The sequence below is a fragment of the Emydura macquarii genome, unplaced genomic scaffold (genome assembly GCF_026122565.2).
Source record: "Emydura macquarii macquarii isolate MOO-44397 ecotype Brisbane River unplaced genomic scaffold, CSIRO-AGI_Emac_v2 contig_2287, whole genome shotgun sequence".
Lineage (NCBI taxonomy): Eukaryota > Metazoa > Chordata > Testudines > Chelidae > Emydura > Emydura macquarii.
The window spans coordinates 335,610-353,522 of record NW_027132424.1 but is presented as its reverse complement, the minus strand read 5'-3'; the positions used below and the strand labels follow the sequence as shown (position 1 = coordinate 353,522).

The 17,913-nt window shown below is 48.0% G+C and overlaps 1 protein-coding gene and 1 pseudogene across 1 annotated transcript; one reads left to right on the top strand and one right to left on the bottom strand.

Moving 5' to 3' along the window:
• Positions 1-727: 727 nt before the first annotated feature.
• Positions 728-5,505, bottom strand: LOC137161226 (olfactory receptor 4E1-like; annotated as a pseudogene).
• Positions 5,506-15,291: 9,786 nt separating this feature from the next.
• LOC137161209 (putative olfactory receptor 10D4) lies at positions 15,292-16,224 on the top strand. Its single transcript, XM_067560317.1, has one exon. It carries the CDS (start codon positions 15,292-15,294, stop codon positions 16,222-16,224), a length of 933 nt encoding a protein of 310 aa, XP_067416418.1.
• The last annotated feature ends 1,689 nt before the right edge of the window (positions 16,225-17,913 follow it).

Here is a 17,913-nt window from a genome sequence, read left to right as displayed (position 1 = left end):
GGAAAAAAAGACAAAGGAAAAAAGAGGAGAAAGTGGAATAATCCATTTTTTTCATTGTCCCTCTTTTTTGCGTGGAAAAATTGGGGAAAAAAAAAATAAATACGAGAAATGTTTCCAATTTCTCTCAGGTTTTTTCCTTTCCCCACTGTGTCAAAAGACAGAAACATTGACAGAAGGTGAGAACTGTCCATTAAATGTAAATATTTTAATTTTGTTTGTTTGATATTGTTTTGAAAAATGAAAATTTGTGTTGTACACAAATGTTTTTGAGAAAGTCACTGAGAAAATGCTGACCAGCTGTGCGTGTTAGGCACCGAGCACCAGATGTGTAAAGGTGCCTAAAAATCTAGATAGGTACCGAGGTGCCTTGAAATGAATGGGAGTTAGGTGCCTGCCTGCTTTTGAAAACCCCACTTGGCACCTAAATACTTTTACAAATCTGCAAAATTCAAAACAAAGAAAACTTTCACTTCTTTTAAAATGTCCCATCAGTAAATAAAGTTGGAAAAAACCCTGACATTTTTGACAGGATAATGTTTTGGCTGAAAAAAGGTCAACTAGTCCCAGCTTATTGGGTTCAAAGCTCAACCGATGAGCCCTGCAGAGGAGACAACACATGGAGACAAGTAGCAGCATAGTCACTGCCATGATAAATTAGCCCCATTGCGGAACATGGTGCAAATCAGGGAGCTTCTCCTAGGACACAATCCCTCCTGAAGTCCAGTCTCTATTTCTCCTCTGCATCCACCTTCCTCCCACGTAGCTTGCTGATCACCCACTTAATGTCCTCGTTTCTCAGGGTGTAGATGATGGGATTCAGCAACGGAGTGATGGCTGTGAAAAACGCGGACACCACCTTGTCCTCGGAGAAGCTGGTGGATGGGTGGGAGTAGATGAAGATGCAGTGGCCCAGTAAGATTGCCACCACCATCAGGTGGGCAGTGCAGGTGGAGAGCGCCTTGCGCTTCCCCTCGGAGAATCGATTCCTTAGCGAGACCAGAATGACGCCGTAGGAGACCACCAGCACCATGAAGCAGACCACGGAGATGAGCCCCGAGTTGGAGATGATGAGCCCCTCGATGATGTAGGTGTCGGTACAGGCCAGCCTGATGACTGGCGACACGTCACAGAAGAATTTGTCTATCTCCTGGGGCCTGCAGTATGGCAGCTTGATGGTCATGTCGGTCAGGACTAAGGAGTGAACGGCCCCACCAAGACATACAGCAGCAGCCCGCAGCAAGCAGACCTTGCGGTTCATGACGGTGAGGTAGTGCATGGGGTTGCAGATGGCCACATAGCGGTCATGGGCCATGACAGTGAGCAGGAAGATCTCCGTGCATGTGAAAAGGTGGAAGAAGAACACCTACGCCACTCAACCCCCGAAAGAGATGGTCTTCTCTGCTGAGATGAAGTCAGCCAGCATCTTGGGCACAGTGACGGATGCATGGCACACATCGATGAAGGAGAGGTTGCAGAGGAAGAAGTACATGGTGTGTGGAGGCACCGGTCATTGACAATGGTGACCATGATAAGGATGTTCTCAGCCAAGGTTAGCAGGTAGATGGGCAGATGGACCATGAAGAGGATCAGCTGTGTCTCTGGGTTGGAGGAGAGTCCCAACAGGATGAACTCAGTCACTGTGGTCTGATTTTTGTTCCTAGAGGGAAGAGGAAATTGTTATAGGAATTGGGTAGGATCCCCTTTAAATAGTTTCAGAGCCTTCCAGTGGGCTGCCTTTCTTTTGTTGAAGAAGCACCAGAACAGAGATAGTTAGCTAGACCTTGTAGGTTTGTATATAGTTAATAAACATGGTAATTCGATACCCAATGGTGTCTGTGTGGCATCTTCATATTCATGATGTAGAGCTGGGTGAAAGTTTTTGGATAGTTTATTCACTGCAAAACACAGTTGAGGCAGGCAGAAGCTAGTCATGAATTTGGTTCAAATTCAGTGAATAGTTTCACATAAAAGAAGGCAAAATTTTAGAAAAAATAAAAATGTTTTACTTTGACTTTTTGAAGCAAAAGTGTTATGTTTCAAAATGATGTTTCATTTAAAGTTTAGCTCAATGTACTTAAACAAAGAATGGAAAAAAGCACCCCAAAATGAAACAAAACAAAACATTAATTTCATGTCAAAGAAAATATATTGTTCACCCTGAAATGAATGTTTTCAGGTTTTTGTTTCAGTGGGAAAAACTGGTAAAATACCATTTTTAGTCAATACACAATTAAAGTATTTTGGGTTTTTCAAGTCAGTTATTCACTCAGCTGTAGTAGAGAGCAAAGGTGCAATGGTTGTCTTGCCAGGTTTCACTGCTGTTAATGCCCCTTAGTGCCAGGCACTACACAGACACACAGCGAGAGGTGGTACTTTCCCTGAAGAGCTCACATTCGAAAGAGGCAAGAAGTGGTGGTGGTGGGAAACTGAGGAACAGAGAAGGGAAGTGATTTGCCTGAGATCAGTTGCAGAATCAGGGATAGAATCTAGGTTTTCTGAGTCCTAGCCCTCTAACCACTAGAATCACATTGCTTCCCCATTTCAGTTCCCCTCTGCAAGGGTTCTCTTCCATCCCCCAGTCCATATGAAAATGTAAAATACTAACAGCAAAGTCCGATCTTTCCAATACACTGCAGTTTAATAAAATTACAGCAAGGTGAAATTTTTGGCTGATTTGATCACACCAAAACATTTTGTTGAGTTCTGAAAAAACTACTTTTTATTTAAAAATATCCTTTAAAATATATAAAATGGTTGAAATGGAAATGCATCAAGTCACTTGTCAAAACAAACATGTTGTTTGACCCCAATTTAATTTCTTTTCACTTTTTGATTCACTGAAAATTGTGTTGTTTTCCATGATTTTTTTTTTACTTTATGAAATTGCAATCAATCAGAAAAAAATATTATCCACTCAGCACTAAATAAAACATGCCTTATAATCAGATGTGAAACTATTAGATTTTTATCGGTAAACATTGGTAAATGTCTATTTCACTATACATACACAAACCAATGAAAAATATTTCCATTGACGATAATTGAAATTTACAGCTAGACAAAGTAAGAACAATGCTGTTTGAGAGTTTTTCACATTTTCATTTAAGGATATTTACTCTGTATATTTTAATATGTGATGTTCACAATGCATTTTCACGTTTATAACGCTTTAACTTTTTGAATCTCGATGTTTACTGTCCATAAATAATTGTCTGAACCCCTCATAATTTCCTGCAACTGTGAAGATTTAAATGGATAAAAAATAGAAAAAATATCATAAAAATAAACATCAATATTATCTATCAAAATTATAAAAACTAAAATTAAAATTCTGCCAAAACAAAGACATTAGCTGGTAATTTAAGCTACCCACTCCGTCTCAGTTTTTTGAAGAACATTCTTGCATTCGAGACCTTTGGGCCAGCTGTTGTAAACCAGGGTCACTCCTTCAGAGTCAAGGGAGCTGTGCTGATTTGTGCCAGCTGAGAACCTGGTCCAACATGTTCACAGCTTCAAAAGAAAGAAAGAAAAAGAAAATGAAAAATAAAAAGATGGCTCTAAGGACAGCAGTTCTTTTTCACCTAATAAATCACTAACTGTAAAGAACAGAGCCCGCACTGGTGTCAATTGTCTGTAGCTCCAGGGGAGTCAAAGGGCACACTCCCAGCTCGGGTAAGCTAGTGATAGCACCACTGGAGTTGGTGCAGCCAGCCCTGCAAGTGGGGTAAATAGGCCACTGCTCTGTGGTGTCAAATTCAAGTCAGTTTCTCTCCCACTATTATTGTACTGATGATCTCCAAATAGACAGTTGGAGTCACAGCTACATTACTCCAGTTTTTACACTGGTGTAATTCTATTTCAGCCAAACTGGGCCTAATTCTCCTTTACATCAGAGCCTCTTTAGATACATCTGGTATCCTAAAGTGACCTTAAATAGGTTATAAGTTACACTGAAACCCACGACACTTTATCCCGCTGGAGCCCTTGCAAAGGGTTCCCCGATGCAGACGAAAAATGATTTCGGTGCAGTTATGCTGGTGTAAAACTGGAGTCATGCAGTTATCAGTCAGATATGGAGATTAATGGAACAAAGCTCTTGGGCCAGATCTTCAACTGGTGTAAATCTAACATGAAACAGGAGTAACCTGGCAGAGAATGCACCCTGCTGCTCTTCTCCAAAGTAATAAAGAATGACTTACAGGGAGACAGCAACATGAGGAACTCCTGGCAAATTTTGTGTCTGGTGTAGTCTTGCCACAGCTGCTCAGCGCTATTGTTCTTCTCCAGATACGTAACCTCTTAAGTCAGCATCACACAACCTGCAATGACACCAGTTCACCGTGGAGTTGGGACTGTAGGGATCTGCAGCTGTGCAATTGAAGCACAAAGCGCATCATTAAGATGCCCAAGTTCTTCCAAACATTCACCCAAACTCACCGGGTGCCCGTCTCTCCAGCACCCTGGTGCCAGGCTGGGGAGGGAAATGGGGACACAGGCTGCTGCTTTCCAGGTCAAGGGGAAAGTTTTGCTGCTCTGCAGAGTTTTGTTGTTTTACTCGTATGCCACAATATCCTGGCTCAGAGTTCTGGTAGGATCGGCCTGCTGGGGGAGAAATGGATTAGACAGGCAGATAGAAAGATGCATGCTGTGAACAGCAGGTGAGAGCAAGAGAACATACCTTTCCTAGGCCAGAGAAAGAGCTCTGTGTAAACTCAAAAGCTGGTCTCTTTCACCAACAGCAATTGGCCCAATAAACGATATGACCTCATCCATGCTGTGTCTCTAATGTTGTGGGGTCAAAACAGCTACAGCAACGCTGCAAACTGCTAGATGGATGGGTGTGTGGGGGGATAGACAGACAGACAGACAGAGGTGGATGGTATCTCACCAGGGGAGCTGGGCCTGCCCATCTCTGACTGCTGGTTTCCAGTCTAAAGAAGTTCACCCTCCATTCATTTCACATGTTTCTTGCAGGGGGCTGGTCCCCATACTGGGGGAAAAGCAGGGAGGGCCCATTTTGAGAAGGAATCAGGAGACTTACAGGCAGTGAGTGTTTGTACAGCACCTGGCACCACAGGGCTCTGGTTCATGCCTAGGACTCCTGTGCCCAACTGCAGTACAAGCAACCAGTAATGAGAATTAGAGGCGGACGAAGGGAGCCCCCGTATGTGCAAAGCTGCTGCAGCGCTGAATGGGTGAGGGGGGATGGGGATGACCAGCCACTAGATGGCAGGCGAGGATCATCAATGGGGAATCTCACACAAGGGTTTGCTTTGGTTTTGAAAGCTGGAATTTCCAAAGAGAGTTAGGCACCCAATTCCTATTGAATCAAGTGCCTAACTCCCTCAGGCTCCTTTGAAAGGGGCTTGGCATAAAGCCAAACAACCAGTGGGTGAGGCGAGCCATAGGGTCTGACCCGCAGCAGGTCTTCACTGGTGCAGCCTGCACTGCGTTCACTGGATGGAAGTAGATGAGAAGCCCAGTGGTCAGTGCCTCGTGCACCATTTCCAGGCCTAGTGTTAAATGTCCCAGGCTCTGTGGCTGACAGCACTCCCTTGGGAAGGGTGGTCCCATGGTCAGTGTGCCGGCTTGGGAAATCTGGGTTCTAGTTCCGCCTTTCTCCAGCGACTCCCTGGGTGACCTTGGCTATGCCACTTACCTCCAGATTTGAACAGGTGTTTTAGCACCTCCAGAGGCAGAAAGGGACCTGGGGGGGGGGGGGGTTGAAAAGCAGAGGTGCCTGGCGCCCATTGAAATCAAAGGGACTGAGGCATTTCTGAAAATCCAATTCGGTGCCTAAATCCCTTTACAAACCTGCCCTCTGTGCCTTGGCTCTCGCCTTCCCGTGCCCTTCCCTGCCTCGGGGGCATTGCGAGGGTCAAGACCTTACAGATTTTGGATGCTCAGAGAATAGGGTCCGCGGAAGCACCGAAGGCCTTGTTGACACACAGAAGTTGTAGTGCTTGAACTATTCCAGTGTAACTGAAACGTGACACAAGGCCCGTTGTGTGCATGTCGTCACAGGAGCATAGAGGGGCTTATCCTGACACAGCTATCGCTGAATGGTGAGGAGAATAAACGGTACCAGCACAAGGCACCTTGCTGCCAGCAGAACCTGCACCACAGGCAGAAAGGTTCTGGGAGAACCAGCTGTTAAAAATTCACCTACAAAATCTGTGTGTGGAGCAGGGATGAAAGAGGTGGCTGGGGAGCCTATCCCACAACATCAGCTTCAATCCACCATCACCACGTAGGCAGCACGGAGTTCCCACAGTTCCCACGTTCAGTCTCACCTCCCCCCTGTGGGGCAGAGAAGGGCTAGATCCCCCCTTTTGCTGCTGGGGAGATGAGGCCCAGGTGGCCCGATTTTTAAAGGTATTTAGGAACGGAGATTTTCAAATGCCCCTAGTGCCTAACTCCCACTGGCTGCAAAAGGAGTTAGACACCCAGGCCCTTTTGAAAAACCTCATTAGGTGCCGATCCGGACCTGTAGGTGCCTTAATATCTTTAGCAATCTAGCCCATAGAGACTAAAGGCCAGACGGTCAAAAGGATTCAGGCAAAGATTGTCCAAGGTATTAAGATGCTGACTGGCAACTCGTGGGGTTTTCAGAAGCCCTGTCCACCAAACTCCTATTGATTCCAATAGGAGTTAGGAACCTCATTTGCACAGGTGCTGTGAAAATCCCTCTCGTTTCTTACCTGCATCCTTGAACACCTCAGTACCCTGCAAATCTCACCCCGAGTGACTGACCCCAGGCCACAAAGAGTCAGTGGCAGAGGAAGGAACTGAACAGCTGTCTCCTGAATCCCAGAGTATTACCCTATCCCTCCACCAGAGCTTCCCATCACAGAGTGCAGGGTTCTAGGTGTGGTCTTCCCAGTGCTGCACCGTGAGGGACTCTTTGTGCTTTGAACCGGAAGGGGGAGGAGAAAGGACGATTCAAAGAAGCAGCCATCAAGGCCTAGAGAACCTGCAGTTTTAAGACACAGCTCACCCTCCTGCCATGAGTCAGCTCCTTGAGGCGGGGAAAGGCGGCATGGTCTTGCTTTGGCTGGCAGTCCTGGTGGGGTATGCAAAACTTGGTGAGGGGTGACTTTTGCCACAGGGGGAATCTGAGCTACTGAGGGTCCCCACTAGCCTTTGAGAGGAAACTGCCCAGAGTCCCGGGCCAGTGACGGAATTGTTCACTGCAGCAATTGTGCAAATAGAGCTGGGGCGGCAGATGTGGAAGGGCAGCGAGCCAGGAAATAAAAGTGTCTTTGCTACAGAGAGAGAAATTGTCTGGGGCTGGATAGAAGGTGGATTCTGCAGAAGGAAGACCCGATAGACTGACAGAGGGATAGGCAGAGAGATGAGCTCTTGAAGAAGGAAGGCTGGTTAGACAAGTGAACGGATGGACAGGCTAGGTTCTGCAGAAGGACAGAGGGATGGACAGGTATTGGTGTGCGGGGGGATGGATATAAACTGCACCTGGAAGGTTAGATAGATAGGTAGGTAGGTGAGAGTGTGTCTGGGGATGGATAGCCGCAGACACAGGACAGCAGTATAACAATGAAGCCTTGTCTTTACAGGACATGGTCAGGAGTCCATGTTCCAGTCCCGTCCTGCCCTGACAATGGCAGCCGGACGCAGTGTCACGCTGAACTGTAATTTCTCCACCAGCGATAGTTTTCTGTATCTCTTCCGGCACCAGCAGCTCCCGCGCCAGGCCCCCCAGGTGCTTATTCAGGTGGACAAATCCCAGCTTCTCAGGGAACCTGGGTGACTCTCCGCAGAATTACACATGGGGAATTACAGCGTCAACCCAGTGATCTGGATGTAGGTCTCCAGGACAGCGCTGGGTATCTCTGTGCACTGAGCCCCACACGGAGGGAAGGCAGCCTGGGACTCGACACAGAAAGGGGAGGGCAGGGTCTGGTTCAATGATTGCACTGAACAGTCAGAGAGAAAAAAGACAGGGTGAGAGAGCGAGACAAACACAGAGAGGGGTGATGGAGACAGCCAGACCCAGAGAAAGGTGATGGAGACAGCCAGACCCAGAGAGAGGATAGAGCCAGCCAGATCCAGAAGGATGATAGAGACCGGCAGATATCACAGATATGCAGCTAACATGTTTTAGAAATACATCTTGTGTCCTAGTGTGGACAGCCCCTAAGTGTGAGTGTGTGTGTGTGTGTGTGTGTACCATCTGAGTTGTGTGTGTGTGGTTTTCATGGGGGTGTGTTAATGTGTGTTGTGTACATGTGTGGTATCTGTGTGTTTGAATGGCCTGTGTGAGTGGTGTCTGAGTATATTGTATTGTGTTTATCTGTGTGTGTATGTCTAGGAGTTAGTGACCTGTCTAGAGGTGTTCTGTCTGTTTTGTGTGTGTAAATGTGCTGTCTGTGTTTGTGGCGTGGGGTTTGTATGTGTGTGTTGCGTGTTCTCTCTGTGAGGGCAGTCTGTGTGTTGCACACTACATTTGTAACAAAAACACAATGCTAGCATGACACATCTACAAATCCCTTCTGTTGACTACTCAGTATAACAGCTCAGCGGGGGGAATGGAGGGAAGGAGGGAGGGTTTCCCTTCTGGAATCACCTGCCTGGGACATTTTTATCCTCCAGCCACTGGTGCTGGGTGACGGGAGGGGAATCTTTCCCTCTGCCACAGGGAGAAGGTGGAGTTGTGCCTGCAGGATTGCACGTCCTGAGTGAAATCCCCACTGTGCACCGAGGACGGTTCTGGGCCTGGGCATGAGTTAGACCCTGGAAAAGAAGGATGAGCATCTCCAGCCTATTTCAGTTCAATTCTGGCTCTGCCACAGACTCCCTGTGACACCCTGGGCCGTCCTGGAAGCTGGGATTTTCAAAGGGACAGTGGAAAGTTCTGTAATATTTGTATGAAAACTCTGCATGACTCAGTTTCCCGACTCAGTTTGTGTTGCGACCCATGAGGTGTGAAAGGGTTAATTTCTCCTGTGGGGGGAGGCGGGCAAGCAGTGGGGTGCTGGGCTCACACCGACAGATTTGGGTTGGTGTGAATAAAACTATCAAAGACTGTGACCATCTCTGAATGACATTGCCTGAGAGGGACGACCGAGGACCAAGGAGCGGGCATTGACTTCTACTGCCTGGGAGCCCCAGGAAGAAGAAGATGTGAACACAGCAGGCAGGGAATGCGACGGGAGAGAAAGAGGCGAGGTGTGAGGCAAAGGATTGTGTGCGCAGGGCAGAGAGAGATGGACTCCAGGAGGCTTTGGCCCAGAAGGGCAGGGTGAGGCTGCTAACATGGACTTTGAGTGAAGTTTTGCTTCTCCCTTCTAACCTCAGGACGCCTCACTCCTGGATCCCAGCTGGCTAATACATGCTGACTTGCTTTGCCAAGGCTGCCCCTTTGGTGCCATGGCTCCCTGGAGGGGTGAAGCTTTTACCAGGGGTCTGAACTCATCAGGACACACTACACAGACTCTGCGGGAAACAGGGTCCAGTCTCAGCGTAGTGGTGTATGGCTTGTCCTTGCAAAAGACTGGAGGCCCAGGGTTTAACACATGGAAGGAGGCCCTTAGAGGGAAATTGTACAGCGGGGAGGCTTCTCACACTTTGTAAACAGGGAATATCACAGGATTTGAGGATAACAGTGGATAAAAAGCTGGATATGAGTCAGCAGTGTGCCCTGCTTGTCAAGAAGGCTAATGGCATATTGGGCTGCATTAGGAGGGGCATTGCCAGCAGCTAACGGGAAGTGATTATTCCCCTCTATTCAGCATTGGTGAGGCCGCATTTAGAATATTGTGTCCAGTTTTGGGCCCCCCACTACAAAAAGGATGTGGACAAGTTGGAGAGAGTGCAGCGGAGGGCAACCAAAATGATTAGGGGGCTGGAGCACAGGACTTATGAGGAGAGGCTGAGGGAACTGGGCTTGTTTAGTCTGCAAAAGAGAAGAGTGAGGGGGGATTTGATAGCGGCCTTTAACTACCTGAAAGGGGGTTCCAGGGAGGATAGGGCTAGGCTGTTCTCAGTGGTGGCAGATGACAGAACAAGGAGCAACGGTCTCAAGTTGCAGGGGGGGAGGTCGAGGTTGGACATTAGGAAAAATTTTTTCCCTAGGAGGGTGGTGAAGCACTGGAATGGGTTACCTAGGGAGGTGGTGGAATCTCCATCCTTAGAGGTTTTTAAGCTAAGGATTGACAAAGCCCTGGCTGGGATGATATAACTGAGGTTAGTCCTGCTTTGAGCAGGGGGTTGGACTAGATACCTCCTGAGGTCCCTTCCAACTCTAATATTCTATGATTCTATGACTCTAAAAGCAGCTGTAACTTCTGATGGACAATGGGAAAGCTGCATTGACCTCCAGGCCCTGGGCACTGGGTGGCGGCAGAGGGAGAAAGAGGGAGAGCAAGTGACTATAGTGTTTAGTAACTGAGAATTGTATCAACTCAACACACCTACATTTAAAGATATCATAGGAATTACTTGCAAAGCATTATCTTGTAGCTAAGACAAAGGATCTGGCTTGAAGTACATAGAATCATAGAATATTAGAATTGGAAGGGACCTCAGGAGGTATCTAGTCCAACCCCAATTCAAATGAGGACTAACCTCATCTAAATCATCCCAAACAGGGCTTTGTCAAGCCGCAGTTTGAAAACCTCTAAAGGTGGAGATTCCACCACCTCCCTAGGTAACCCACTCCAGTTCTTCACCACCCAGCTAGTGAAAAACCTTTTCCTAATGTCCAACCTAGACCTCCCCCACTGCAACTTGAGACCATTGCTCCTTGTTCTGTCATCTGCCACCACCGAGAACAGCCTAACCCCATCCTCCCTGGAACCCCCTTTCAGGTAGTTAAAGGCTGCTATCAAATCCCCCCTCATTCTTCTCTTCTGCAGACTAAACAATCCTAGTTCCCTCAGCCTCTCCTCATAAGTCCTGTGCTCCAGCCCCCTAATCAATTTTGTTGCCTCCGCTGGATTCTCTCCAACTTGGCCACATCCTTTTTGTAGTGGGGGCGATCTGTGGAAGATTCCCTATTTGACCTTGAGTAACTCACTGAAGTGCTTTCTGCTTCAGTTTCCTCATCTGTTAAACAGGGGTAATTTAATCCTTTGTCTCTCTCATCCATTAAATGTGTGTCCATTTCAGACAGTGACAGCCTCTTAGTATGTGTCCACGCAACACCCAGCAGAAAGGGGCACACATCTGAGTTCCAGTCTGTAGGTCCTGCCATAATACCAATGATAAGAATCAGAGGCGACCCAGGGTGGGGGCAGAAGGGGTCAGGTGACCATGCAGATTTTTGCCAGGGTTTGCTGGCCAGGCCCCCTCCCTGTCCAGCAGCTCCTGAAGCAGGCTGCAAGTTGTGACCCTGGGGAGACGGAGAAGCGAACACTTTGCTGTTGGAGCTGCAGGGAGGGGCAGCTGAGAGCAGAGCATGTGTTTGTCTTTGAACTGTGCCCTCTGCCCACCATCAGCAGGTCCCAGCTGCCTCTGATAGGAGCAGTGAGAATACAAGTAAAAAGAGTAAAATGCAGCTCGGCCCTGCTGTTTGTGGCAATGACACAGGGGACTCAGCTGGTGCCAGCCAAGAGTAACCTGGGAGCTGCTACCCAGCACAGTGATAAAGGCCCCCCTGGGCATTCATTAGAACACCTGCATTTTAATTAACCCCAAAGGCGACTGCACGGCATGGTATGTTATAACTGAGTGGGATAATCTGTCTACAGAGACTAATTATAAGTTCTGCCTTCTTCCACTTGATTCTGGCTCCGAAATAAGATGCCAACCACAGGAACAGCAAGAAATGACAGCGATGAAAAGAATTGCAAAGGGTCTCACTGACACTGCTCTGCTATGGCAGCAGCAAACGGATCCATGAGCTCAGTGCTGACAAACCCCTAACAGAGCCCTGCTTCCCTGGCTCTGTCACACCCTCTGTGTGTGGGGTCTATGGCCTGGTTTAGGTTACAGGGCATGCCAGCGATGTAGCTAACCACTGCTAAGCCTTTAGCATCGAGGCACAGTAGAGGTGCAAGACGAGCCTTACCTGGCTAGTGAAGGGGCAGGTGTGGTTAAGTTAAATGAACCTTAATTCTGTAAAGATCCTTTCTCCCCACGAACACTGGTTGTGCAAAGGGCTGGGTAAGAGAACATGCCTGGGACCCAGCAAGACGCAGAGCGATGTTCATCCCAGTGGAAAGAGCAGGGATGATGTTGAGGGTAATGCTCAGACTGGAATCCAGAACTTCTGGATCAGATTCCCGGCCCTTCCACACACTCCTTTTGTGACCTCAGACAATTCAATCAGTCTGAGATTTTCAAGAAAGCCAATAGGAGTTAGGAGCCCAAAGCCCACTGCACTAGAATGAGTTTTGGGAGCCTGGCTCCTTTGAAAATCTCACCCTCAAATTCTCTGTGACTCAGTTCCCCCTTGTAAAACTGACTGGTAACCCTTCCTCTGTTTGTGAACTCTGAAAGGCAGGGACAGTCTCACGCTGTGTCTGAGCAGCACCCAGGACATTGGGGCCATGATCTTCCTGGAGTTGCTAGGGACCACTATACTGCCAGTCTGTACTGCATTGCAGAAAGTGATGCCAAGTGGTGGACAGGACATACTCTGTCCATCTGCACAGCCCTGACTTTCACCCTCAGAGATACACAACTGCATGACTACATCCATGTGCACAAAGAGACAGAAGAGTCAAGGGTACAGAGGCTAATACAAACCAAGGAGAAAGCTTTGTTGGTGACAGAGACCACTAGATGAATACCTGGCCCAGTTCACTTCTATTTCACACTCCTGGGTGGAATTTGCAGGCTTGTGTTACACGGCGGGAGAGACTAGATGATAATTAACATCCCATGTCCCCTCATCAGTTATGGGTTAGATTCTCAGCTGGTGTAAATCTGCATAGCTCCTTTGAGTCCAATGGAGTTAGTGCTGATTTACACCAGCAGGGTGAGTGACAGAGGGGAATCAGTCCCATTGAACCCAATGGAGTTACTCAGGATTCAGATCATGCTGAGTGAGAGAAGAATATGCAGCCTGGTGGAGCTGAGGATCCAGCCCTTTCAGTTTATTTGTGCTACCCTTATTTATGCCAGCTGAGCTGCTCTTCCTGGGGGTCTGTGAGTGTCCTCTGAAATGATGCAACATCTCAGTTAATTGGTGACTCTGCTGAGGTCTCAGACCAGGAGCCTGGAGGGGATTCAGAGACCGGGTCCCAAAGGGACCTGGGGTGATTTAAAGACCATGGACAGCCTAAAGGCTGTGGGAAGCTGTGAAAAAGCTCTGGGCTCTGCAGCAGCCTGTGGCGATAGTCTGTGGACATCCCTGGCCACCTTCGGAGACGATGAGGTCTGCAGGCTGGATAACAAAAGCGCAGACCGGGCACCTCTGCTGTGTGATGTGCTGTTTTGGGTAAGAAATCTGGACGCTTCTACACAGGGGTCACGGCCAGGGGGAAGAGGAAAATTCCATTCAGCTGGATCGTCCTCTCCCAATGCAGCCAGGGTAAGACATCTGGTCTGGTAAAGATTTTCTCTCTATCCCTCAGTCTCTTCCTGTCTTGAAATCTGTCAGTCTGCACCTCACTTGAGGACAATGTCACCCAAATATTTTCTTCAGAGAAAAATCCGTCCATCCATCTGTCCCTGTGTCTCTCTGCAGTACCTGTCTGCCTGTCTCTGTATTGTGCATGTGTATCATTTATCCCTCTCTCTCTGTTAATATCTGTGTGGCTATGTACACACCACAGCTAAGGGTGGTATAAGTTACGTTATTAAGGGGGTTGAATAAGTGCTAAGCTAAGCGCTGGTGTGGAGAACTCTATGTGGACGGGAGAGCTTCTCCCACTGACATAGCTACTGCTGCTCACGGGGGCTGGAGTATTTCACATGACAGTAGAGCTCTGTCCCATCGGCTTAGCCTGTCTGTACTAGCCATGCCAGAGCGACACTGCTGTAAGCTCTGTAGTGTAGCCAGCATGTGATAATCCCAACACGGCAGCTTCTCCCTTCCAACAGCACCTCTCATGCATGGGGAAAGCTCCCTGAGAAAATGCAAATAGACACATCATTATTGTCCTTCAAATCTGACCTTAAAAATCCCCTGTTGTGATATTCACAGAACGCAGCCTGCTGATCCTGGCTGAGCAGATGACAAGTAGTCACTATTCCTCTTCTTTTCTTTTCCCTTTTTCTCTAACCCTTATAAAACCGCCCAAACAATTCATATATTTTAACAAAGCTGGGGCAATTCTTCACCAGATTCATTTTTTTGTATGTTGCATCCTCACTCTCTCCTTTAACAGAAACACAGAGCAGCACCTACTCTGATAAAAATGAATCCCTGCCAAACAAACTACTTCACTGCACACACAATAATCCCTCTGTAGAGAGGATGAGAGAAAGAACAAACCACATATGACAAATGTTGGTCACATCCCCTAATCCACCAGTGGAAGGCTCTAAGATGCTGTTGTGATAAAGATGGGGTAAGAGCCTGTATAGAATAGAGTTGAAGAAATTAGAACAGGATAGGACAGAAGAGGAGAAACTGGAATTGAGTAGAAGAGAATAGGACATCCCCTTTTTCTGTTTGTCTTTGGATGGAAAGATTTTCAAGGCAGACATTTCCTCTTTCTGTGTTCTGCACTGCACAGTGAGAACCTGATCCCAACTGGTATGACAATGCTGTAAATATAAACTACTACTAATGAAAGGCAGTAATGTGGTGACATGCAGTAAAAAGGTGGGAGTGGAGGGAAGGGTGAGCATTGCAGTAAAAGGATGATATAGGTTTTTGTTTCAGTAACTCATGGGAATTATTTCTCTCCCCTACCTCAGGAATGAGTCCCACATCGGGTTGGTCAACCACACTGTGTTGACTCATTTCATCTTCTTAGGAACCCTCAACACTAACAGCCTCCAGACCATCCTCTTTGTCGCCATCTTAGCTTTCTACCTCTGCACCCTGCTGGGAACCTGCTCATCTTCTGAGCCATCCTTGGTGACTCCCACCTGCACACCCCATGTACTTCTTCCCAGTATGATCTATAAGAACTGAATAGAGAGAAGATGGTTGAATGGAAAAGAAGAAAGGACAATTAAATTGAGAAGCATCAAATAGAATCAATGAAATATTAGAGTCCTGATTCTCCATTCACTTTCACCTAACTTATGATGCTTAGAAAGGTTTACCCTTGTAGAGTAAGTTGTGGTGTGCTAAGGAATAAACAAACCATAATTTATTGAGATGCCTAATCCGGCTGCATTCTCTTTGTGCTTCCATGAATGACCCCGTCTCGCATGGAAATGGAGAATCACACTGTGGTATCAGAATTCATTCTGTTAGGGATCCCCAACACCAAAGGACAGGAGACCATCCTTTTCATCAGCTTCTTAGCTTTCTACCTCTGCACCCTGCTGGGCAACCTGCTCATCTCATCAGCCATCCTCGCTGACTCCCGCCTGCACACCCCCGTGTACTTCTTTCTCTGCAATCTCTCTGTGGTGGACCTTGGATTCACCTCCATCATCACCCCTAAATTGCTGGTCAGTCTCTGGACCAAGAGTAGAACCATCTCACTGGGCGGGTGCATGTCCCAGGTCTTCTTCTACCACTTCCTAGGCTGCACCGAGTGCCTGCTCTGCACAGTCATGGCCTATGACAGGTACGTGGCCATCTGCCACCCGCTGCGCTACCTGATCATCATGAACTGGAGGGTGTGCGCCATCCTGGCTGCCGGCACCTGGGTCACCGGCTCCTTTCACGCCACCGTTCTCACCAGCCTGACCTTCACACTGCCCTACTGCGGGCCCAGTGTGGTGGACTATTACTTCTGTGACGTCTTCCCCGTGGCCAAGCTGGCCTGCGCAGACACGTACGTCATTGAGACCATGACCTTTACCAACACTGGGGTGGTGCCCATGACCTGCTTCTTCCTCATCCTCGCATCCTACGTCCGCATCGTCTACTCCATCCTGAAGATAAACTCAGCCGAAGGGCGACGCAAAGCAGCCTCCACTTGCTCCTCACATCTGACGGTGGTGACGCTGTTCTTTGGGCCCTGCGCCCTGGTCTACACACAACCACAGCTGAGCCAAGTGGTGGTGACTGCTCTGCAGCTCTTGGGCGATGTGGTAGCACCCATGCTGAACCCAGTCATCTACACACTGAGGAACAAGGAGGTGAAAGGGGCTCTGCGGAAACTGAGAGGGGATCAGACGACTGCACGTTGATGTGCTGCATCTGCAGAAGTAACATGTGGGTGAGCAGTGAAATAAGTCTACAAATTCATCCGCCCGGATGAACAACATTTTGCTGGGGGAGCTGCAGAGAAGGGCAGCTGACTGAAGGAGGAGCGTCCCTCCTGAGTTGCCTGCACCACCCCTGCACTGCAGCTCCCCTTCGCACTGCCGGGGTCAGCCTGAATTTTCTCTGCTGTTTCTTTGCCGTTGTCCAGGAAACCAATTTCCAAAGAGTCACAAATCCAGAAGAGGGCGACTGAGCAAAGAGAACTTGGACTGGAAGAGAGGTGCACAGCTGTGGACATGGACTCTAAAAGCGGCTGTAACTTCTGATGGACAATGGGAAAGCTGCACTGACCTGCAGGCCCTGGGCACTGGATGGCTGCAGAGGGAGGAGGAGGGAGAGCAGGTGGCCAAAGTGTTTAGTAACTGAGAACTGTATCAACTCAACACACCTACATTTAAAGAGCCCATGAGATTATTTGCAAAGCATTATCTTGTGGCTAAGACAAAGGTGTGGGACACAGGAGATCTGGGTTGAAGTACAGGTTCTGTGGAAGATTCCCTATTTGACCTTGAGTAACTCATTATATTGCTTTGTGCCTCAGTTTAACAGGCATCATTAAATCCTTTGTCTCTCTCATCCATTAAATGTGCATACATTTCAGACAGTGTGCGGACACGTACGTCATCGAGACCGTGAGCTTCACCAATATTGTCCTGGTGCCCATGGCCTGCTTTCTCCTCATCCTCATGTCCTACGTCCGCATCGTCTACTCCATCCTGAAGATGAACTCAGCCGAAGGACGACGCAGAGCAGCCTCCACTTGCGCCTCACATCTGACGGTGGTGACGCTGTTCTTTGGGCCCTCTGCCATCATCTACACACAGCCACAGCTGAGCAAAGTGGTGGTGACCGCTCTGCAGATCTCTGCCGATGTGGTAGCGCCCGTGCTGAACCCGGTCATCTACACACTGAGGAACAAGGAGGTGAAAGGGGCTCTGAGGAAACTGAGAGGGGATCAGACGAGTGTAGTAAAGCCTCTGCAGAAGTAGCTTGTGGGTGAGCATTGAAATAGGTCTGTGAATTCATCCGTGTGGCTCTTCAATGGCTTATGTGAGAGTCTGTCTCTCTCCTTCCCCATACTGTCCCAGCTATCTATCTGGAGCTCTGCAAATTATAAAAGTGCTGCTAAAAGCGTCTAGTTGTCTTGACATGATGTAAGGCTGACATGTTCAAAGCTGCCTCAAGGACAGGCACACTCAGTCTGCATTAAAATTAATGGGAATTGGAGATCCCAGTCTCATAGCCGACTTTGAAAGTCCCAGCCTCATTGCACAAATCTACAGAAGTCAAGGCAGCATCTTCTGCAAACTCAAGAAAGAGAAGAAAAAAATTCTCTTCATCATCTGGCACAAACCACATGTCGGCAGGAAGCTGTGCTACAGAGCTGCCTAATGATCCTTGGAGAACATCTGGGTTTTCAGCATGTCCTGAAGTTCAATGGACTTGTGGTAAAATTTTCAAAACCACCTCAGTGATTTAGGAACCTAAATCCCATTTTCATAGAATCATAGACGAACACGGTTGGAAGGGACCTCAGGAGGTCGTCTAGTCCAGCCCCCTGCTCAAAAGTAATGAAGCATTTAACAGTCTAAAGCAGCGGTTCTCTACCTTCC